The sequence below is a fragment of the Bubalus kerabau genome, chromosome 12, assembly GCF_029407905.1.
Source record: "Bubalus kerabau isolate K-KA32 ecotype Philippines breed swamp buffalo chromosome 12, PCC_UOA_SB_1v2, whole genome shotgun sequence".
In the NCBI taxonomy this organism is placed as follows: domain Eukaryota; kingdom Metazoa; phylum Chordata; class Mammalia; order Artiodactyla; family Bovidae; genus Bubalus; species Bubalus kerabau.
In genome coordinates this window covers 73462051-73487545 of record NC_073635.1, presented here as the reverse complement: position 1 = coordinate 73487545, position 25495 = coordinate 73462051, and the positions used below count along the sequence as shown (strand labels likewise).

The following is a 25495-nucleotide window of genomic DNA, read 5'->3' as shown; positions in this document are numbered from 1 at the left end:
CATCCCTCATTTGACTGCCTTGGGTCTTTTCACAACCACATAAGCTCTGGGACCTGGATATCCTTCAACTCACTCCCAACATAGAGTCATAGCTAACTCCACTGAAGAGTGAATAGTGGGGTTTGATTCACAGTTTGCTAACCAGCACAAAGGAAGCTTTAGGGAAACATGGTGTATCTCTTCCTTCATGTTTAGTGTATCTCACTGATCAATAGTTTCCTTTCCACTTTTGTCAGGGTTCAACGATATTACAAAATTTAAGACTGGAGTCCTCTTATTTTATAATTTATCATGGTACACCTTAAAAAGAAGAGCACTATAAAAGTATATCACAGGGAAATCTATTTAACATTCTGTGATAACCTATATGAGAAAAGAACCTAAAAAAATGAATATAGGTACATGTATAACTAAATCACTTTGCTGTACATCTGAAACAAATACAACATTGTAAATCAACCATATTCCAATAAAATTAAAATAATTTTTTAAAAAGAAAAAAGTCTTTAAAAAAAGCTAAAATCAAGGGTTTTGAAATCCATCTTATAAATAAAAGAAAGAAAACAGCATATTAAAGTATGTTGAAGAATGAAAATAGAAAAACAAAAAAAATAGACTCTAGAGAGTCCCTCGTACAGCAAAGAGATCAAACCAGTCAATCTCAAAGGAAATCAATGGTGATTATTCACTGGAAAGATTGGATGCTGAAGCTCCAATACTTTGGCCACCTGATGTGAAGCACTGACTCACTGGAAAAGACCCTGATGCTGGGAAAGACTGAGGGCAGGAAGAGAAGGGAGCGACTGAGGATGAGATGGTTGGATGGCATCATCAACTCAATGGACATGAGTTTGAACAAACTCTGGGAGATAGTGAAGGACAGGCAAGCCTTGCGTGCTGCAGTCCATGAGGTCACAAAAAATCAGACACAACTAAGCAACTAAATGACAAAAGACCTGAATGAAAAAGAAAACTAACTTCTAAGCAGAAAAATCAACAAACACAAAGCATGGTTCTTTGAAATCACCACAAAATGCAAAAGGAAAAAAAAAAGAGAGAGAGAGAGAAAATTTACAATTCACATGAATTAAAAGAGGATAACACAAAAGATTGGGCTTCCCTGGTGGCTCAGATGGTAAAGAATCTGCTTGCAATAGGGGAGATCCACATTTGATCCCTGGGTTGGGAAGATCTCCTGGAAAAGGAATAGCAACCTATAGCAGTATTCTTGCCTGGAGAATCCCATGGACAGAGGAGCCTGACAGGTTACAGTCCATGGGGTTACAAAGAGTCGGACATGACTGAGGAACTAAAACTTCAGCTTTCATTTTAATACAAAAGATACCATAAGCATTACAAAGAGACTATAATAAACATTGTGCAGATAAACTTTTAAATTTTAATGTAAAGGACAAATGTCTTAAAAAATGACATATAAAACTAACATAATGATATAGAAAATCATAATAAATGCATATTGATCTAAGAATTAGAATTCTTTTTTTTAATTTTACTTTATTTTATTGTTTTGGCCATTCCATGCAGCTGGTGGGATCTTAGTTTTCCTACCAGCAATCGAACTCAGGCCCGCAGCAGTGAAAGCACCAAGTCGTGACCACTGGACTACCACGGAATTCCCTGAATACATAATTTTTAAATTTCTCAAAGAAAAGACTGTAAGTCCAGAGGGCTTCACAAAAACACTGTGCAGAAAAGTTTTACCGAACTTTTCCCAGTACTTTTCCAGGGTCCAGCATTATCATGATATAAAAACCAGATAAAGACATTAAAAGAAAGAAAAATTGTAAACCAAACTGTCTTGGAATAGTAAATGACATACCAATGAACTGAATCTAGCAATATAAAAAGGTAATATTCCACAATCTAACTTGACTGGCCAAGTCCAAAATACTCAGGGTCGCCTGTTACAAAGGACAGGGTGGAACCCTTGGGCAGGAGCTGATACTGTTCTCTACAAGCAGAATTTCTTTTTAGTTCAGGGAGGCTTTGTCCCTACTTAAAATCAACTGATTATGGACTTCAATCACATCTACAAAATACCTACAGAGCAACACACAGATCACCTTTTGACTGAATAACTGAGGAATGTAGTCTGGTCAAGCTGACATTAAACTTACCATTAAAAATGGAAATATTTCCCATGTATTTTCATGAAGATACATAAGAATTGATGCTTTTGAACTGTGGTGTTGGAGAAGACTCTTAAGAGTCCCTTGGACTGCAAGGAGATCCAACCAGTCCATCCTAAAGGAAATCAGTCCTAAATATTCATTGGAAGGACTGATGTTGAAGCTGAAACTCCAATACTTTGGCCACCTGATGCAAAGCGCTAACTCATTAGAGAAGACCCTGATACTGGGAAAGATTGAAGGCAGGAGGAGAAGGGGATGACAGAGGATGAGATGGTTGGATAGCATCACTGACTCAATTGACATGAGTTTGAGTAAGCTCCGGGAGTTGGTGATGGACAGGGAAGTCTGGCATGCTGCAGTACATGGGGTCATAAAGAGTCGGACATGACTGAGCAACTGAACTGACTGACATACTTCTGATAACAAAAGGTGACAAAATATTTTAAGTAAAGCAAATTATAGACCAATATCCTTCATGAACAACAGGTCCAGAAATTCTTGACAAACTACAGCAATACAGAAAAAAGATGCTACATTATGACCAAGTAAACTCTTTTCCAGGAATGTTAAGTTAAACTTTCAAATACCAATCACTATAATTCACATTAAAAGAGTAAAGATAAATAATTGTATGACCAGCTGAAGAGATGTAGAAGAAATATTTGTTAAAATTCAATACCTATTCTTCATTTTTTTTAAAGTAAAATTCCTGACAATTGAGAAATTAAAAGAAACATTTTCAATCTGATAACAGATACCTACTTTAAAAATTGCAATTAATATTATTTGTAATGAAAAATTACTGAAAGATTTTGCCCTAAGAATACAAGATTATCTTATCTAACCAATTCTCTTTAACACTAACTGGAAACTCTAGGCACAACAAGTCAAGAAAAGGAAATAAAGGTCATAGATATTGGAAATGAAGATACAAAACTGCCATTATTTACAGCTGACATGTTTGCATATGGACAAAATCCTATAGAATTTAAAAATATAAAAAACATACCACTATTGACTCCAGGCAATGCAAAGTTAATTCACAAATAAATCAACTATATTTCTATAGACTAGCAACAAGCAAGTGAATAATGGTATCAGAAATAAGACTTCCCTAGTGGTCCAACTGGTTAAGAATCCACCTGCCAATGCAGGGAACATGGGATTGATCCCTGGTTTGGGAACCACATGTGCAGAGCAGCTAAGCCCATGTGCCACAGTCACTGAGCCCAGGCTCTAGAACCAGACAGCTGCACCTACTGAGCCCATGTGCCACAACTACTGAAACCCATGTGCCCTAAAGCCCATGCTCTGCAATAGGAAAAGCTAAATGAGAAGCTCACCACAGCAACTAGTCACCCCCACTCACCACAGCTAGAGAAAGCCCATACATAGCAAAGAAGGCCCAGTGCATCCAAAATAAATGAATAAATACTTAAAAAAAAATCCAATAATACTATGAAAAACAAATATGCATGAATAAATTTAACCAGAGAAGTGTAATATGTCTATACTAAAAATTACAAAATATTTCTAAAATTAAAGAAGACCTAAATAAGCAGAGAGAGACAAATATTAGTAATTGCAGATCCAACATTGTTAAGACTCAGACTTCTTGAATATTCTATAGCTAAAAGGAAACATTAATAAAATTTTCAGGCTTTTATTTAAAAACAAATTGAAAGATTTCTAAAACTGACACATAAAAGTAAAGAATCCAGAATGATCAAAGCAAACTTGACAAAGAAGCACATAGTTAGACAATTTAAACTATGGGTTTCATCTCTTATTAAAATGTACAGTAACTAAGAATGCAGTATTGGTATAAGGATCAAAATATTGGCATAACCTGCAACTACAGATGCAGATTTCCTTAATCCAATGCATAAAAGTCTTTAGCAAACATGTCCAGAATAATTGGAAAAAATAAAACTCAACCACTAATTACTCTTTCACATATAAAAATTAGTGCAAGATGCATCAATATCTAAAAAGTTAGAACACAGAAAATTATCTTCACACTCCTAAGGATATGCAAAGATTTCTTAGGATACAAAAACACCAACTACAAAAGAAAAAAAAAAAGGTAAACATTAGACTTCATCAAAATTAAACCTTGATCTCCACTAAGGATATAAATGGCAAGCCACTGACAGGAATAAAATATCCACAAAGGACTAGCATTAAATATATATTAAAAATAAACATCCCCAAGGGGAATTTGAGAAAGGGGTTGGGAAAGGGATCAACACCCACAGAGATCCTAAATGACAAAGTCATTGTTCAGTGGGAGAGGCTGGAATACTCTGTACACACTTTCCCTGACATCTCCACACAATGAAATGCAAGGGTCAGTGGTGCTGAGACAAGTAAAGGCTGCAAAATCAAGTGGCCCATAATAACCTATTACACTGAGTCTCAGGCTTCGTTCTCAATATCCAGATGCAGTGGCCTGTTGTTTTGAACTCCCCTCTCTGGAAAGAAATGACTGAGGACACCTCCTTCACATTTTATTTTTCTTGGGCATTTTCGCTTTATAAAACTGCAGTCAGCGCATTCTGTGTGTGCTGAGGAGGGAGTGACACTGTCCGTGGTGGTCCCACCATGGCCGCCATTGGTCACCCAAGTGCCCTCAGGATTAGCCCTTTGTGTCCATGAAAGGACATGAAGACTAGTTCAGCTCTGTCAAGCTGCTGATTTTTTTTTTTTTTTTCCCGAATGAGGGATGTGTGGGGAATAAGCGTTTTGCAACTTAGTTTTCCTCAATAAATGACAGTATTTTGCTGAGAGCAGCTGTGTGCAAGTTCACATGCTCAGACCAGTCCTAAACCTTTTCTTTGGAAAATTACAATGCCTAAACCTAACTTCCACATCTCACCTTCATTTTCACTTGTTTTAGCAGTAGGAAGACTCCTTGGAGATGATGATTTCAATGACAAGAATTGTAGATAATTTAGACTTCTTACTCAGTGTTATTTGGGACTTTGGCAAATTGTTTGAAAATTACATTACTCTGAAATAGTTAATGCTCAATGGTCTATCTTGAAAACAACTTATTTTTATTTTGTGAGTCTATATAAGAAAGTATCCATCAAAATCTTCAAGGATTACAAACCTGGAATCTCTGTGATACAAATTCATAAGATAATATTTATGGGCCTTGAAACTGTCTCTGATAATAACTTTAATGCAAAATAATGCCACTTTGCCAAAGGCAAAAGGAGAAGAAGGTAGCAGAGAATGAGATGGTTGGATAACATCACTGATTCAATGACACTGAACTTAGGCAAACTCCAAGAGATAGTGAGGGACAGGAAGACCTGGTGTGCTGCAGTTCATGGGATCACAAAGAGTTGAACATGACTTAGCAACTGAACTACAACAAATACCACTGTCATCAGACTATTTCTCTTACCTAAAACACACATGTGGTATTTTAAAAATAGATACTTAGTGCTCAACATTCATTTAGATGTTATGTAAAAAATAATATTAAAATGAATTTCATTTTATCTTTCCAACAAACTTAGGAAGTGGATGTTATTTTCTCCATTTTACAGAAAGGACAGTGTGGCTTTGTGGGGCAGAGATGGTAAGAAGGAGAGCTCGGATGGAGGCTTGGAAAGGGAGACTGTGGGGCTCTGCACTGCCACACTTTAAGGCTGTTGACATCATGAATAATTATCAGGTGCAATTACACCACATAAATTGACTTTTTTATGCTGCTCTCCTTCATCCTTTGAAATGATGGACAGATCCAATTTGCCCAACCACTTATATAATGTGACTGAACAGGCTGGTGGCTGTAAGAGTCAGTGTACAGGATGGTGCACAAACTCATGATCATCTCTCTGTTGGAACGTGGTCTCTGAGTGAAATCACCTGAGGGGGTGGACTGTCCTGCAGTGTAGACCACTACTCAGAGTCCAGGGTTTTCCTTAGCCACATTTGGCATCACTATCACAAAATATTAAATAAATTATCTGAAATTTCATATAAGGGAATGAGAAGGAATTAGATGAGGGAAAGTATATGGAGTAAACACTTTCAGTTCAGTTCAGTTCAGTCACTCAGTCATGTCCGACTCTTTGCAACCCCATAAATTGCAGCATGCCAGGCCTCCGTGTCCATCCCAACTCCCAGAATTCACTCAAACTCACATCCAACGAGTCAGTGATGCCATCCAGCCATCTCATAAAAATAAAAATGATCAAGAATCTTCTAAGGTTTATCAAATACAACAGGGATAAGCAAAATCATCAAAAATGAGTTTGAACACAGGTATGCTAACATTACTGAAAAACGACCTTCCAGCCCCTTCCCCTCAGCTGGTGATAGAGAGAAAGACTGGGTCCCACACAGGAATTTGGTTTCCACCAGCACCTTTTGCCCCACCATTCACAGTGGCCTTTCCCTCTCATCCGGGATCAAAGGTCACCTCCTAGAAGATTCTCCTACCTCCTGGACCAGGAGTCAGCTCTTTGCATCAGGAGGCCAAAATATTGGAGTTTCAGCATCAACACCAGTCCCTCCAATGAACATTCAGGACTGATTTCCTTTAGGATGGACTGGTTGGATCTCCTTGCAGTCCAAGGGACTCTCAAGAGTCTTCTCCAACATCACAGTTCAAACACATCAATTCTTTGGCACTCAGCTTTCTTTATACTTCAACTCTCACATCTACACATGACTACTGGAAAAATCAAAGCCTTGACTAGATGGACCTTTGTTGGCAAAGTAATGTCTCTGCTTTTTAATATGATGTCTAGGTTGGTCACAACTTTCCTTCCAAGGAGTAAGCGTCTTTTAATTTCATGGCTGCAATCACCATCTGCAGTGATTTTGGAGCTCCAAAAAACAAAGTCTGACACCATTTCCACTGTTTCCCCATCTATTTCCCATGATGTGATGGGACCAGATGCCATGATCTTCGTTTTCTGAATGTTGAGCTTTAAGCCAACTTTTTCATTCTCTTTCACTTTCTTCAACAGGCTCTTTAGTTCTTCTTCACTTTCTGCCATAAGGGTGGTGTTATCTGCATATCTGAGGTTATTGATATTTCTCCTGGCAATCTTGATTCCAGCTTGTGCTTCATCTAGCCCAGCATTTTTCATGATGTACTCTTCATATAAGTTAAATAAGAAGGGTGAAAATATACAGCCTGGATGTAGTCCCTTTTATATTTGGAACCAGTCTGTTGTTCCATGTCCAGTTCCAACTATTGCTTCCTGACCTGCATACAGATTTCTCAAGAGGCAGGTCAGGTGGTCTGGTATTCCCATCTCTTTCAGAATTTTCCACAGTTTATTGTGATCCACACAGTCAAAGGCTTTGACATAGTTAATAAAGCAGAAATAGATGTTTTTCTGGAACTCTTTTGCTTTTTCAGTGATCCATCAGATGTTGGCAATTTGATCTCTGGTTCGTCTGCCTTTTCTAAAACCAGCTTGAACATCAGGAAGTTCACGGTTCATGTATGTTGAAGCCTAGCTTGGAAAATTTTGAGCATTATTTTACTAGCATGTGAGATGAGTGCAATTGTGTGGTAATTTGAGCATTCTTTGGAGAAGGCAATGGCACCCCACTCCAGTACTCTTGCCTGGAAAATCCCATGGACGGAGGAGCCTGGTAGGCTGCAGTCCATGGGGTCACGAAGAGTCGGACACGACTGAGCGACTTCACTCACTTCACTTTGAGCATTCTTTGGCATTGCCTTTCTTAGGTATTGGAATAAAAACTGACCTTTTCTAGTCCTGTGGCCAGTGCTGGCATATTCAGTTGAGCACTTTCACAGCATCATCTTTTAGGATTTGAAATAGTTTACCTGGAATTCCATCAACTCCACTAGTTTTGTTTGTAGTGATGCTTTCTAAGGCCCACTTGATTTCACATTCCAGGATGGCTAGCTCTAGGTGAGTGATCACACCATCATAATTATCTGGGTCGTGAAGATCTTTTTTGTACAGTTATGTTTATTCTTGCCACCTCTTCTTAATATCTTCCGCTTCTTTAGGTCCATACCATTTCTGTGCTTTATTGAGCCCATCTTTGCATGAAATGTTCCCTTGGGATCTCTAATTTTCTTGAAGTGATCTCTAGTCTTTCCCATTCTATTGTTTTTCCTCTATTTCTTTGCACTGATCACTGGGGAAGGCTATCTTATGTCTCCTTGCTATTCTTTGGAACTCTGCATTCAAAAGGGTATATCTTTCCTTTTCTCCTTTGCTTTCCGCTTCTCTTCTTTTCACAGCTATTTGTAAGGCCTCCTCAGACAGTCATTTTTCTTTTTCTTAAGGCCTCCTCAGACAGTCATTTTTCTTTTTCTTGGGGATGGTTTTATCCCTGTCTCCTGTACAATGTCACAGACCTCCATCCATAGTTCATCAGGCACTCTGTCCATCAGATCTAGTCCCTTAAATCTATTTCTCACTTCTACTGTATAATCATAAGGGATTTGATTTAGGTCATACCTGAATGGTCTAGTGGTTTTCCCTACTTTCTTCAATTTAAGTCTGAATTTGGCAATAAGACACCTTAGGACAGAGCAATCAGCCTGTGATAAGAAAAACTGTCTACAAAAACAAAAGACATTTTCTGAGATGACTTTGATCCCATAATCAAATTACTTGCTTAAAAGCCTTCATATCTTCAAAGCTTGTCTCTATTAAACTTGTTGGACTTCTCAGGTGGCTCAGTGGTAAGAATCTGCCTACACTGCAGGAGACACAAGTCTGATCTCTGGGTCAGGAATATTCCCTGGATAAGGAAATGGCAACCCACTCCAGGATTCTTCCCTGAGTAATCCCATGGATGGAGAAGCCTGGTGTGCTGCAGTCCATGGTGTCCCAGAAGAGTCGGACACAATTTAGCAACTAAACAACATTGTCCTTGTTAAAGTATTATTTTCACCTTATTTTTAACCAATCTTTTATTTGGCTTTATCCAAATAAAATGGTGCAGCAGATATTTGTCCCCTGTGGGACTATAATGCATCATGCTCGTGCTCAATTGTGTCCAACTCTTTGCAGCCCCATGGACTATAGCCTGCCAGGCTCCTCTGTCTGTGGAATTTTTGGGGCAATAATACTGAAGTGGGTTGCCATTCCATTCTCCAGGGCATCTTCCCAACCCAGGATTGAACCCATGTCTCTTGCATCTCCTGCCTTTGCAGTTAAATCCTTTACCACTGAGCTACTTGGGAAGCCCAATACAGTGCATAATTTAGTTAATCTAGGTTATCTTTCCATGAGAAGTGACTGTCTCTCTGTTATGAAATGTGCTCACAGTAAAGGGAATCCACACCAGACACCTGGAAGGCAGAGGGAGAACCATTTACCCAGCATGTTGCTGCTTCAGAGGAACATTGACATAGTTGTGTAGCCACTCCTGCCCCAGGGGTTACTCATGTTAACTCAGCCTCCGAATCGCAGCCACACCTCTCTCTCAATTATGTAAAGTTTAAAAATAAAATAAAAATTAAAAAAAAAAAAGACCACAGCCTCTTACAGAAGATAACAGGACACATCACCAGGGTGAAAGGCCCACCTCCAGTCCCTGTGGAAAATCCTTAAGAAACAGGCACTCTGCTCTTCCCTGTGAGAACTCTGGCAGGACTGGTACACTACCTGGATGAAATCTTGAAATATCAGGGGCAGCAAATCATCCATATGCCCAATGTCTTTGAAGAAACGATTTAAAATTCTTCCTGCAAGAATAGGATACAAAAATTACTCATTTCTTCAGATAGGAGCTTTAAGAGAAATCATTCATGCACAAATCAAAACAATATTTTTGAAGTATACGTATTTACTTTCCTGGTAATACAGTGTCCCCAGTGCAGGGGACATGGGTTTGACCCCTGGTGCAGGAAGATTCCACATGCTATAGAGCAACTAAGCCTGTGCACCACAACTACTGAAGTCCATGTGCCTAGAGCCTGAGCTCTGCAACAGAAAAAGCGACCACAATGTGCAGCAACAAAGACCCATGCAACTAAAAACAAATAAATAATTCTTTTTTTAAAAGTCCACCTGCCAGTGCAGAAGACATAAGAGACAGAGGTTCAATTTCTGGGTCAGGAAGATCCCCTGGAGTTGGAAATGGCAACCCCATCCAGTATTCTTACCTGGGAAATCCCATGGACAGAGGAGCCTGGCAGGCTACAGTCCATGGGACTACAAAAGAGTCAGAGATGACTTAGTGGTAACACAACAACAAATTAAATATATTACAAATTCATATGAAATAAACCAATGCCAATGGTAAAAAGAAAGACAAAATAGGATGATACCTAAAGAGAAACAAAAATACCACCAAATGGCAGTGGGTGGGAAATTGAAATTGAGTCCTGATTTCTACAATAATGGGGGAATCTTGTGGCAGTAACAGGAAGGGTTGGTGGATTTGAGAATGTTCCCTCCCTTTAGATCCATCCCATCTAAGACTTACTCCAAGTGCTAAATTGGTAAATAAATAGTTGCAAAATACCTAAGTTAATCCTAATTGTTACACCAATTTTGCTTTAATTATCAAGATTAATTTTGCCAAGTGATACTTTTTAAATAAACATAATTATAACCTCTCTGCAATTTTTTTTTTCCCTCCAGATGGCTCACAGCAGCTCACATTTTGGGAAATTATGGCTTGTGGCCATTTACGAGTTGTAAGTTTACTACTTGGGTAATAAGCTGTTATTTTCAGAGGTATACCAGATGTGACAAGCACAGACTTATGAATAAGCTTCTAAGAAGACCAGAGGGATGTAGGCAGGAAAAGTGAAATATTACTAAATGACCAAGAATAACTTATCATTGATTTTACTTCCCTTCTCAAAATCCACAATAATAGTATATCCTTAAGGCTGCAGGATAGAATATGAGAATTTCTGGTAAATATCTGGTGTGAACTAAAAATGTCACCTGTCACATCAGTAAACAAAGGATGCTGCAGCCATCAGGACTCTGCAGCCACCCCTGCAAGGGTGATGCACCCTGAGGAGACTCAGGATGAGAAAGAACAAGACGCTGGCCCCAGACAGGGGAGGGGCACACCAAAGGAACTGTAGCAGGGAGGAGCCAATTTTGACTCCACGCTGGATCTGTTTCTTTGACCATTGCTATGCATTGTTTTTGTCAGGGAACCCTGCCCTCCTGCCTGAATGTTAAACTAAAGTGGTCTTCATCAGCTCACAGGGAGACAATCTGACTCTCACCACCTGTGAATGGCTGCAGAAAAAATGCCCTCTTATTGTGCAAGATAACTGGCCTTTTGACTTCACTTCCTCACTTCCTCTCCCCTATGTTCTGTAAAAGAACCAGGCATCCAGACCCCAGTAAGATGGTTATTTTGAGATATCAGTCTGTCATCTTCTCAGTCTGCCAGGTTTCCAAATAAAGTCATTATTCTTTGCCTTAACATGTTGTCTGTAAGACTTACTGGCATTGTGAGTTCAGGCTCTACTACAAAGCCACAGTTATCAAGACAGTATGGTACTGGCAAAAAGACAGAAATATAGATCAATGGAACAAAATAGAAAGCCCAGAGATAAATCCACGCACATATGGACACCTTATCTTTGACAAAGGAGGCAAGAATATACAATGGATTAAAGACAATCTCTTTAACAAGTGGTGCTGGGAACTCTGGTCAACTACTTGTAAAAGAATGAAACTAGAACACTTTCTAACACCATACACAAAAATAAACTCAAAATGGATTAAAGATCTAAACGTAAGACCAGAAACTATAAAACTCCTAGAGGAGAACATAGGCAAAACACTCTCTGACATACATCACAGCAGGATCCTCTATGACCCACCTCCCAGAATATTGGAAATAAAAGCAAAAATAAACAAATGTGACCTAATTAACCTTAAAAGCTTCTGCACATCAAAGGAAACTATTAGCAAGGTGAAAAGACAGCCTTCAGAATGGGAGAAGATAATAGCAAATGAAGCAACTGACAAACAACTAATCTCGAGAATATACAAGCAACTCCTACAGCTCAACTCCAGAAAAATAAATGACCCAATCAAAAAATGGGCAAAAGAACTAAATAGACATTTCTCCAAAGAAGACATACAGATGGATAACAAACACATGAAAAGATGCTCAACATCACTCATTATCAGAGAAATGCAAATCAAAACCACTATGAGGTACCATTTCACACCAGTCAGAATGGCTGCGATCCAAAAGTCTACAAGTAATAAATGCTGGAGAGGGTGTGGAGAAAAGGGAACCCTCTTACACTGTTGGGAATGCAAACTAGTACAGCCACTATGGAGAACAGTGTGGAGATTCCTTAAAAAACTGGAAATAGACCTGCCTTACGATCCAGCAATCCCACTGCTGGGCATACACACTGAGGAAACCAGAAGGGAAAGAGACATGAGTACCCCAATGTTCATCACAGCACTGTTTATAATAGCCAGGACATGGAAGCAACCTAGATGTCCATCAGCAGATGAATGGATAAGAAAGCTGTGGTACATATACACAATGGAGTATTATTCAGCCATTAAAAAGAATACATTTGAATCAGTTCTAATGAGGTGGATGAAACTGGAGCCTATTATACAGAGTGAAGTAAGCCAGAAAGAAAAACACCAATACAGTATACTAACGCATATCTATGGAATTTAGAAAGATGGTAACAATAACCCTGTGTACGAGACAGCAAAAGAGACACTGATGTATAGAACAGTCTTATGGACTCTGTGGGAGAGGGAGAGGGTGGGAAGATTTGGGAGAATGGCATTGAAACCTGTAAAATATCATGTATGAAATGAGTTGCCAGTCCAGGTTCGATGCACGATACTGGATGCTTGGGGCTGGTGCACTGGGATGACCCAGAGGGATGGAATGGGGAGGGAGGAGGGAGGAGGGTTCAGGATGGGGAACACATGTATACCTGTGGTGGATTCATTTTGATATTTGGCAAAACTAATACAGTTATGTACAGTTTAAAAATAAAATAAAATTAAAAAAAAAAGACTTACTGGCATTGTGAGACAAGCAGAGAAAGCTTGAAGTTGGTAACAAGTAATACCACTAGATGTGGTTTTTCTCTTCATGCCATCACATACCAGAAACAAAGACCACAATAAATCATTTATTAAAAATTCTAGTTTTGAAAATAAACACAGAGAAGAGTTCAATTTAATATACTGCTAAAAGAGTAAATAACTGATGCCCCTAAATCTTTGGTCCTATCTTTGCAGTACTTATTTGGGTTTCTATTTTCTTGAAGGAATGAATTTCTGATAATAGACACAGGAGGGGGAAACAAGATACACACTGTTATGCCTGCTGCTCTAGGATGAGTGATCTTAAAGATTTAAACTTGGTTCCAAATCCTTGAATAATAAATCAGCATCTGGAGAAGTCTACAGGTCATCAAGAGCCTGGTTAACAGTGGTCACAACCACTCAGAGGCTGTGATAACAGAAATTCAGCCTCACTTCATGCTCCCAAATTTATGACTGTAGTTTTCACATTAACAGGCAAAGTAGAGAGACCTCACAGCTGTAATAGCAAAGACTCTTCCAATCACTTCCTCACTCCAGCTTCATTATAAGATGAGATTCTGTGGGCCTCTGCAGTTTAGCATCCTGTGCTCCTCACAGTGCCTGGACTAAAGAACATGTGTTGAATAAATCTACACAAGATGCTGCACTAAACACTCTTATTTAATCCTCACAACAGTCTTGTGAAACAGGAAGGGCACAGGTTATTCCCATTTCACAGGAGAGAAGTTCCCAGACACCATGCCATCATCCTCACTAAGGTTCATTAGGCACTGACCCTGTGCTAAGTGCTGTGAATGTATGAACCTGCTTAATGCCCACAACGTCAAGATATTGGTAAGTGTGTGAATAGTATCCTCATTTTATAGGTAAGAAAATTGAAACACAGAAAAATTAAATAACTAGCATATAAGTATTAACATAACTATAACTGGCTACCACTATTAATAACTAGCACTAGGACTGAACCCAGGAAGTTGGCTCCAGGGTCCATACTTATAACCATGACAACATCCTGCCTGGAGATTTGCCTGCCCAGTAGTATCCACCTACTCTGGCCTTGATCACACACCTAGTTGATGGCCAGGCCAAGGCTACTGCTGTCCTCTCTCCAGTCACATCCCTGCATTAACAGGCCCTGTCAATCATCACCTGCAAAAACAAAGCCACCCTGTGCCTCAGCACAAGTCTAACCAAATGAACAGAGTGGGCATGTAGGCCAATGAACTAACTCTTCATAGGAACCTAGGTCACGAGACTACCTTCACTAGCAAGACAGGTCGAAGGCCTCAGGGAGGAGGAAGCAATCACTGTGAAACCTTCAGGGACACTCTTAACACTGAGGATCCACCTGCTATAAACCACAAGACCTCCTAAATGTAACCAAAAGTCCATTGTAAAACTAGAGTGTTGATTTTATTGAAGAGGATGTTTATATTTCACTGATCTTGTATTTTAATTAATCTTACATTACCATTTAGGTAAAACTCAAAATAAGGGCACATGTCAGAGTTCTGTGGTCCCAGAAATGGATGGACAATGAAAGAAAGAAACACACAGCCTGTCGTCAGTAGAGATTTTCCTGGAAGAAAGTCCTTCCTAGTTAGCTTAACACTATGTAACACAGCCAACGTTTCAACAACTAGTCAAAAACATTTCAACACATTTGCATCATCCGTTAGGTGTTTCATATGCCACATAAAAAATGGACTCCTAAATCATCCTGCAAAGTAAACAGTCATGTAGTTTTACAGACATGTATAAATTGGAATAAAAGCTTATATGCTCCTATATTCAGATTTTCTCTGGCAGGAAAAATTATCAGTGAAGCTTTTTTTAGAAAATGAATAAACACACACAGTGATTTTCTTGAAAGCATCTCTTCCATTTTCAAATATGAAAATGTAACCAGGCACTTAATGTGTTAACAAGATATATTCACTAAAAAATATGGTGTCTGACTTACCTATTGGATTTCTATTGAAGAACAATACCGGAGATCTTAAAATGGTCTCCAACATTTTGTTGTGCAAAGTTTGTGAAGAATAAACAAGGATGTAGAATATCAACAGAGACCGTGTGATGCCAAAAAGGACAGTAGACACAGTTAACCCTGAAATAAAGAAACATCACTCAGCACAAGATCTCTGTCTGATCCCAAACCATGCTAAAGCATGGCAGGCAGTTTAAAAAGATACTGTGTATTTTATTCTATAAATCAAATTTGTATAGAGGGTTACATATATAAAATACAGAATAGAAAACATACATATATATATGTATGCATAAAGTATATTCTCTAAGAGTTTAATGCTTTCAAAAAATACATTTCTAAAGAAAAGTGTAAAAATCACTGTTTTCCTCTCACTAAATAGAAATAACACAGGGGAAAAAAATAAGTGTAAACTACAGTTTCATTCTAGGCTTGCCTAATTCAATTACAAGTCCTAATAAAACATATAAGACAGATAATTATACAAGTAGCTAATTTAAGTAATGCTGAAAATTCTCCAAGCCAGATTCAGCAATATGTGAACCGTGAACTCCAGATGTTCAAGCTGGTTGTATAAAAGGCAGAGGAACCAGAGATCAAATTGCCAACATCCGATGGATCACTGAAAAAGCACAAGAATTCCAGAAAAACATCTATTTCTGCTTTATTGACTATGCCAAAGCCTTTGACTGTGTGGATCACAATAAACTGTGGAAAATTCTGAAAGAGATGGGAATACCAGGCCACCTGACCTGCCTCTTGAGAAACCTATATGCAGGTCAGGAAGCAACAGTTAGAACTGGACATGGAACAACAGACTGGTTCCAAATAGGAAAAGGAGTGCGTCAAGGCTGTATATTGTCACCTTGCTTATTTAACTTATATGCAGAGTACATCATGAGAAATGCTGGGCTGGAAGAAGCACAAGCTGGAATCAAGATTGCTGGGAGAAATATCAATACCCTCAGGTATGCAGATGACACCACCCTTATGGCAGAAAGTTAAGAGGAACTAAAAAGCCTCTTGATGAAAGTGAAAGAGGAGAGTGAAAAAGTTGGCTCAAAGCTCAACATTCAGAAAATGAAGATCATGGCATCTGGTCCCATCACTTCATGGGAAATAGATGGGGAAACAGTGGAAACAGTGTCAAACTGTATTTTTTGGGGCTCCAAAATCACTGCAGATGGTGACTGCAGCCATGAAATTAATAGAGGCTTACTCCTTGGAAGGAAAGTTATGACCAATCTAGATAGCATATTCAAAAGCAGAGACATTACTTTGCCAACAAAGGTCCATCTAATCAAGGCTATGGTTTTTCCAGTGGTCATGTATGGATGTGAGAGTTGGACTGTGAAGAAAGCTGAGCACTGAAGAATTGATGCTTTTGAACTGTGGTGTTGGAGAAGACTCTTGAGAATCCCTTGGACTGCAAGGAGATCCAACTAGTCCATTCTAAAGGAGATCAGCCCTGGGTGTTCTTTGGAAGGAATGATGCTAAAGCTGAAACTCCAGTACTTTGGCCACCTCATGCGAAGAGTTGACTCATTGTAAAAGACTCTGATGCTGGGAGGGATTGGGGGCAGGAGGAGAAGGGGATGACAGAGGATGAGATGGCTGGATGGCATCACTGACTTGATGGACGTGAGTCTGAGTGAACTCCGGGAGTTGGTGATGGACAGGGAGGCTTGGCGTGCTGCGATTCATGGGGTCATAAGGAGTCGGACATGACTGAGCAACTGAACAGAACTGAATGCTATGCAATATATATTCTAAATACTCTTGTGAATAGAGATAGTCATGATAATATTAGTCTGGCAAGCCAAATTTTCAATTAATCACACAGTTGGGGAGGAGATAACACTGTGATCTCAGGGTAAGAAAGAGAAGGAATCCTAATTCCAGACACTGGACTTCCCCTGCTTAGCTTCTCAAGTTATTAGTGAAGCCCAGGAGATGAGCAGTGTGGAAATGGGAGCTTTGCATACCTGGGAGGGAATAATGCTTTTATCTGGGGTCCATGCTGCCAGAGGATTTCATCCAACATCAATAAAAGCCAAGGTTTATTCATACAGAATCAGAACAACGGGATGGGGATCCATTTCTAATCCCCTTACCCATCCATACAGCGATATAAGATTTAGTTAAAGCACCTTTTAGAATACACAGTAGCTACATATTTCCAGTAGCTGATTTTCTCAATATTCAATCCTGGTTTAACTACCACAATCCAGTATGGACCAACTTAAGAGTCTCCATTCAACCTCTTTTCTTCTAGTAGATCTTTAAAATAACTATTCTAATTAATTCACAGAGTAAACATGATTCATATACTTAATCTATTAAGACATTACTGAATTACTCTGCAAGTCCTCTTGCTCATGCAGAGTCATTGTAAGCACCTTAAACTCTGGTATTATAGAGCAGATGACCCAACTTTACCTGAATAAACTCTTAAGTACCAGTTCAGAACAAACATTACATCTTCATCTTCTTTTACTAATAACCTAGAATACAGCTCACTTTGTAGATTCGCCCTATGGAAGAGGAAATAAAAAATATTACACTATAGATATACATAGAATTTATACAAATATCACAAAAAATTACCTCAATTCAAGAAATGTATTTTATGCTAGAAAGTGTTTCCCAGCTCACAAGGCCCTCTGTGTGTCTCCCTTTTAAAAATCTGAATCATGACTTTCAGTTTTCAAAATTATCTGTGAAGACAGACTTAGAAAATGAACTTATGGTTGCCAAGGGGAAGGATAGATAGAATGTTTGGATGCTCATGCACACACTGCTGTTTAAAACAGGTAACCAACGAGGGCTTATTGTATAGCACATGGAACTCTGCCCAATGTTATGTGGCAGCCTGTATGGGAGGGAAGTTTGGGGGAAAATGGGTACGTATATATGTGTGGCTGCATCCCTTGACTGTTCATATGAACCTATCATAACATTGTTGATCGGCCATATCCCAATACAATATTAAAAGTTCAAAAAAAGAAAAAGAATTGTCTGTGAAGAAGCTGCTAAAGGGAGGGACATGTGGAGAGACCATGAGGGGATCACACACCATCCACAGGAACTTTCATCTTTCTTCAGGGAAACTACATGAGGGTCAGAAGAGGAGGCTGAACTTGCCCCATCTCTCCCCCTGACTCTGTGGGAAAGGGGGCTTTGTGTAGATTTCACAGCACTTTGGGTCAGACCAGGAATCACTCACCAGAATGCAAGCCACCAGTCCTGCAGGACGTAGACAACCTGGAGCAGGAAACAGCAGTCACTCACACACTGACATCACTGAACCTCGCACCCCACTTACTAGGATGGGGGATGGAAAGGCTCCAGAACATGGAGACGGTCCTTCCGCCTCAGGTCTGCACCAAACCCCATACCCTAGATGACCACAGGTCAAGGGAGGGCATCTTGCATGTTAATATCTTTAAAAGAAATCCCCTTTTCCCTAGAAGACTTTGCTCCCCAAATATAATGTACTTCAATGCAAATCCAAGTGGACTGCAAAAGGCAGTAATAACAGTACATATGTTTGGATTTTTTTCAAAGAAAAAGCTTGACAGGTACAGTGATGGTCAGTTCTGGGTGTCAGCTTGGCTAGGTCAGTCTCCAGTGATTCAACCAAACACCCATCTAGATGTTGCTGTGAAGGTATTTTGTGGATGTGGTTCACATCCATCATCAGAACTTCAGGAGAGGAGACCACCCTCAACACTGTGGTGGCTTCGTCCAGTCAGATGAAGGCTTGAAGAGCAAACCCTGAGGCTTCCTAGAGGAGGAAGAAATTATGTCTCAAGACATCAGGGTCAGCTCCTGTCTAAGGTTTCAGTCTGCAGGTCTGCCTTTCAGATTTCACATTCGCCCAGATAGGCCCACAGCTGCATGAGCAAAGTCTTTGAGATAAATTTCTTAATATATATATTTAAAAATAATTATATTATATTTTATTTTTTTTGTTTGTTTTTGTTTTTTTTTAATTTATTATTATTATTTTTTTTTTTTTTTTACTTTACGATATTGTATTGGTTTTGCCATACATCAACATGCATCTGCCATGGGTGTACACGTGTTCCCCATCGTATATAAATAAATAATTATAAAACACAGTATAAATAGTATATAAATATCAAGCTGAGTGCACAAACCAAAATAAACGCCCTTACGTACCTGAGCTGTGATGTTGACTAGCATAAGGAAGATGATGACAGGCCAGTCAGCACCAGCTGTGAAGTAATTCACATATGTCTTAAAACCAACTTTTCCTTCCAAATGGTCCTCCAGAGGTAGTATAACCTGTATATTCTCAGTCTAGAATGGAAAAATGGCAGTAAGAGATGAAATTTTAAAAAATGAATCCCAAATTTCAAAAGCTCAGCAATGTCCTCCACTGCAAAGCTGTGGGAAACACACATCTCATACACTGGTAGGAGTGCAGGATGGTCCACCTCCTACAGAGAAAGGTGTGGGCATATCTGGCCAAACTACATATGTGTTTACACTTGGACTCAGCCATCCTACTTCTAGGAATCTGTTAGAAATAAGGAAATGTCATTCGCATGAGTTCATTCATTCAGCGTTGGGTAGTTTTGCTTAAAATACATCATGACTCTCAACTAACACACAACAAAATCAATTAACATATAAATGCAGAAGTTTGATCTAAGATAACACATAAAATGATATGGAGCTAATGTATCCCTCTAGATGACTTGTGTCATTCAATGATAGAAACATAAAACATAATTGGGGCTCAAAATACTAGCCAAGTACAGTAAACTGAGTTCACAGAGAGAGCTGGAGTAATATGAATTTGGATAGCACACTGCAAGCATATGGTCTGAATCTATTTGGTTCCTAAGTTTCAGAGAGTGATTCCTGAGTTTAGAAAGTGAACAGCTAATCTGAATACTTATAGAACCATTCCAGGCTCTTGGGTTTGGATGTTGAGGGTTTGGCTATCAAGGGAATATCTGTGTATGTTTTTATGGGAGATCTAGTGCATTTCCTCATCTCTGTCTGGAGGACTTAGAATGCATTACAACATCACAGGAGCCTAGTGTGTCCTAGGCTCTGCCTTGGCCACTGGGGTTCAAGGTTGATAAGACGTGGTTCTTGGTCATGAAGGGTAAGAAAGGAGGACGGGAACTAACACCAAAGTGTTTACCATGTGTCAGGTCCTTTGCCCACATTACCTCTGACCTATCACAAACCATCTGACACTGAGGCAAAACACTACCATCAGTCACCTGCAGTGCCAGAACATTCCAACATATAGGAAAAGTAGCTAATTTAACGTGGCAACAGCAGGACTCAGTCTCAGGGGGTCTTCACATTAAGCCTCTGGATGCATAAGGGAAGCCAGGGGCCACCAGCATGACTAGGATGTAACTAAGGTAAACTGATGTGGCTCACAATCAGTGTGAGCCACATGCACTCCGAAATTCATAGCATGGCACCTGCTACTACTCTCCATAAGATTCTCCATCCTACACCCAAAGGGGAACCCCAAGCAGGCTTGCTCCCCGCATGCTCTTCTAACTCTACTAATTCCATGGAACAAGACTTTGGGAACTTAGGGTCTACTTTGGGACAAATGAAGATGTCACAAGAAGACTGAAGGTCCACGAGGCCACCAAGAGCACACAGACCCGGGCACACTGCAGGATGAGAAACTCACTTCTTGGTCCTCTGGAGCTGCATCTTTCAATGAGGGTCTGGGAGACTGGAGAGACTGAACCAAAGACTCAGAGATCACAGTGGGAGCTCCTGGAACTGGAGATGATTCAGACTGCTCATTCCCCTTCTCAAAAAGGGAAAAAATATCTACCCCGGATTTCAGGAACTCAGAGTAAGTTCCTCTTTCCACCATTTTGCCCTAAAATTAAAAAAAAAAAATTGAGAGGAATTAACTTATATTTGATAATATTAAACCAACCTAAATACTAATCAAAAAAGTTATCTGGTCTTAAATTATGATTTTTGAAGGAAAAAAAAATGATGCCTGGGTCTAGAATTCTTGTTGAGAAATCTAGTTCAGTCAACTCAGTACAGAACTGAGCATTGTGTTCTCTGCCAAACCCTGTCCCTGTGTCAGGTGCTGGGGGATGTGAAAGAAACATGTTCTCATGTGTTAAAATGGAGGCCACTGACACGACTACCCTGGGCACTTAGGGAAGCAAGAAGTACAGAGGTTGGTGGGAGGACCACCACAGTCTTTTTAGACAACATGGGAATTGAGAGAAGCCTCATGTGACAATTCCAGGAAAGGAATTTAAACTTAACCCAGAGGTGGGCACAAGCACATCTGCATATGGGTAAGAGTCTCTCATTAAATCTCCACTGACCACTGTCACTGTTGCACTATCATGTGCCCGGCTGGGATAATAGGAACCAGCCCCGGACAGCAAACCCATGAGAGGCCTCTCTCTGGTCTCTACAACTGCCCCCACACACTCAGCAAGTTCCCAACTGAAAATTCAATATTCCACCTGATAAAGTAATTAAACAAGGAAGCCATAGGACTGGAGTGGCTCTAAAGCCTTGGCAGTCTGTGCCCACAAACCAAAACCTAAGCTAGAATCAATGCACTCAGATCTGAGAAAAAACTTAGGAATGACCAACCATAAGCAGCCAACTAGGCCTCCCCAAATCAGGCAACTGCTTAAAATATAACCAATCAAATAATTTTCTTTGAACACATGTGACATATCCTTGCATAGTTTCTCTCCCTTTCAAATTCATATAAGATAATGTCTGCAGATGTTTTACTATTTTCTGACCCCGTGAAACCAGACTCAGCTGATTCCCTCAGTAGCAAATAAAACATTAGGGGAAAAAAATCTCAGGATGCAAAACTCATCAAATGAGAAGCAGCTCTGGTTGAGGCAGCTCAGGTGGAGGGAGATGACCAGGACCCTCACTGGGACCCCTCTCACACTCTCCCCTGAGGGGGTCCACTGGGAGAAATGCAGGGAAGCATCTGGGTACCATCTGATACTGCAGAACCAGAAAAAGATACAGGATATATTATGTCATGTTCCACTTGGGAGGGGAAATTCACACACTTCTTTAGTGAAATTACCACTCACCACATCAAATCTGTAATATGGAAATTTAAATGATTGGTGGTACAAAGACAGCAATTTCACTCAACAGTCAAGCACTGACAATTCTGGGGGGATGAAGGGACAGCCATCCCCCATCTGCTGTGAAGAGAGGGACCCGACAGTGAGGATGGACCCCAACTCATGCAGGGGTGCTCACCAGTGGACAAATAGTTGTTTTATTAATACTAAAATTGGGGGTAGTATCCTCAAAGGAAACACTAGGGGGACCCCAAAACATCTAGAGATGGGCGAAATAGGTTATACTCCTGCCCACTGATCCTGTGCTCATAACACTATCAACATTGGGGTTTACACACTAGAATTGCCCTCTCTGCACATGAAATCAACTGCTCTCAAACTTGAGAACCCTTAGCCTACCCCTAGAGTGGAGAAGGGCTGACACATGGAACCGCTCCTAGATAGGCAGGGGTTCTGTACTTTAATAATCTTTCTTAGAGTAGAGATTCGTTTCAGAAGTCAGGGATCTGACCAAGGGCCTGTGGAACAGTCAGGGGTTAACAACAAAGGCGCTGAGACCCAGAGGCAAACAAGCCAAGGAGTGAAGCATCGGACGACCACCAAGTCTGAACAGTTCTCACTAGTCTCCACCCCACACCCAGCCATGCTAGGAGTTGTGGGTTGGATGGTGCTCCCTCCTTAAAAAGATGTGCTCAAACATGACACCTGTGGACGTGACCTTATTTGGATACAGGGTCTTCGCAGATGTAATCGAGTTAAGATGAGGTCACACTGGAGCAGGGTGACCTAAAGTCAGTAAGACCGATGTCATTATGAGAATAGAAGAGACCCAGACTGACACGGGGACAAAGGCCATGTGACATCAGAGGCAGACACCACAGTGCTGCAGCTGGAAGCCAAGGAACACCAAAGAAGGCCCGTGAACACCAGAGGCTGGAAGGAAGGATTCTCCCTGGAGCCTCTGGTGGGAACACGGCCCTGCCATCACCTGGATTTGGGACTTGTAGCCTCCAGAACAAGGAGACAATAAACTCCTGCGGTCACCCAGCTTGCGGTGCTGTGATACGGCAGCTCTAGAAACTGAATCTCTAACCTGAGCCCACACTTCTGTCTCCTCAGCTTTACTAAGGCTCCTAACTGCTTCTTCTGTCACCCCTCCAGTGACCATCAGAGGAATCTCTTAACTCCCACATCAGATCACATCCCTCCTTTGATCTGGAATATCCAAGACTTCCATCCCACTTCCGGGTTCGCTGCCCACTGCTCGGAGACCAGCTCCCTCCCATTGCCCTGGTCACTCCTTAGACACTCTGGTCTTCCTGCTGTTCCTCCAACCTGCCAGGTCAACTCCTTCCTTAGGACCCCCTGCCTCAGACTCCCTCCCCCAGGTGACTGTGTGGCCCCCACCTTCATGTCACTCAAACCCTGTGAGGCAGCCAGGATGTCACCTTCTTTGTCACATCCTCCCCATAAGAACAGGGTCCCCATGAAGGCAGGGCCTTGTCCTCCTGTTGCACAGGCTCCCACACGTATTGGGCACATAGAGACCTGGGCAGGGAGACCAGCAACTGGAGACACCAGCAGAGAGGATGTCTCTGACCTGGATGCTCGGATACCCAACCTCGCTTCTAGAGCTAATGGAAGATGCTCTTTAGACAAATTATGTATGACAATCACCTGGATACCAACAGATCGTAGAATCTCTAATTTCTAAGTGATACACTTTGACTTAAGTCATGGAAGAAGAAAGTAAAATGTTCTAAATAAAACTGTAACATTTCCCTTAACAAATTTCATTAGAATAGTGATGATTCAATAACCCTGTGGTTGAACTTTTATACACTTTAGGGTTTATGTGGCTTAGAGTGTAACAGTGACATTTCTATAGGGCTTTAGGTTCATCCTCCAAGGCATGAACACCAGCTCTGAGAAGAAGGAGGCAAAAAACTGAGGGAGAAGAGGGCATTTACCATAAACCCAGGAGAGTAACCCGCAGGGAGGTCTGTCTTTCAACACACCTGAGTGCTAGCAATTCCACGGATTACTAGAAATTACTTACATCTTTCAATATCAGAATCTGACTTGAATTTTTTAGGTACTGCAACTGATGCGTGACTAAGATTGTGATCTTCTCCTTCAAGGCCTGATGGACACACCTGTAAATGTAAAAGGCACAGTAAGCAAAAGCACATTAATGGGGTGCCTCAATGAAACCCTATATTTTGAAAACAGTGAGACAAAGACCACGCAGCAGTGAAAGATCTTTAGTTTAAATACCAAATCAATAATACAAATTAAGTAAACACAAATCAATTCATCCAACTAGGTTCTTAAATTTATCAGCAGCAAATTTGAATCTAGTGCTATAAAAAAATTCTTAAAACCAGTCTACTGAAGGAGACAAAAACAGCTAAGTTTTTTCCTCTAAAACTCAGTTTAACAATTATTTACATGTTTCATTAAGGAAAACAACTGAGTAATACTGAGATTTCAAAACTTGACTAAACTAAAACACTATTTTATTTCTATCTGGGAATGCGAGAAAAGGGATCCATGTCATTTAAAAATGTGTACATTCTTAGACAGCTTTCTAGGTGATTATTTATAATTAATGAGGCAAATATTCACAACAAAAAATTAATAGATTCTTGGTCATCTTTGCCAGAGTGCATTTGCTAGACACTTGTTCCCAAAGAATGTTAGATAGAAAATGAATGCCAGAGTGGCCTCTATCAGTCACTACAATATTCCCAATTCCATTCAGGAAGCAAGTCTTCTTTCATTTGGAGTGAACACCTTCCACCTATGAAAGTAAAAGAACAGAATCCAAATGGCCCAAATCACAGTGGAAATCACCCAATGGCTCAGAGCACCCACCAGTTCTCTTAGTCAAGACACCCCTCACTGCTGCTGCTGCTAAGTTGCTTCAGTTGTGTCCAATTCTGTGCGACCCCATAGACGGCAGCCCACCAGGCTCCCCCGTCCCTGGGATTCTCCAGGCAAGAACACTGGAGTGGGTTGCCATTTCCTTCTCCAATGCTTGGAAGTGAAAAGTGAAAGTGAAGTCACTCAGTGGTGTCTGACTCCTAGCGACCCCATGGACCACAGCCTACCAGGCTCCTCTGTCCATGGGATTCTCCAGGCAAGAGTACTGGAGTGGGTTGCCATTGCCTTCTCCAACACCCCTCACTATTCAACCTTAAATTGTTTTCACAGTTT

General features: G+C 40.4%; 1 protein-coding gene across 4 annotated transcripts in view; it reads right to left on the bottom strand.

Moving 5' to 3' along the window:
* Positions 1-25495, bottom strand: part of LOC129624651 (ATP-binding cassette sub-family C member 4-like) — a 164462-nt gene that overhangs the window by 73889 nt on the left and 65078 nt on the right. Inside the window, exons 14-22 of one of the 4 annotated variants that reach the window (XM_055542809.1) lie at positions 24336-24432; positions 20869-21066; positions 19359-19499; positions 18400-18437; positions 17613-17707; positions 15147-15293; positions 10279-10327; positions 9779-9858; positions 3865-4218 (exon numbers count right to left, since the gene is read on the bottom strand). In XM_055542809.1, the coding sequence (XP_055398784.1) occupies positions 9813-9858; positions 10279-10327; positions 15147-15293; positions 17613-17707; positions 18400-18437; positions 19359-19499; positions 20869-21066; positions 24336-24432 (811 nt within the window). In that variant the 3' untranslated portion in view covers positions 3865-4218; positions 9779-9812. Of the gene's footprint in view, positions 1-3864; positions 4219-9778; positions 9859-10278; positions 10328-15146; positions 15294-17612; positions 17708-18399; positions 18438-19358; positions 19500-20868; positions 21067-24335; positions 24433-25495 lie in introns of those variants that run through there. The other 3 variants (XM_055542808.1, XM_055542807.1, XM_055542806.1) reach the window with 3 other exon arrangements.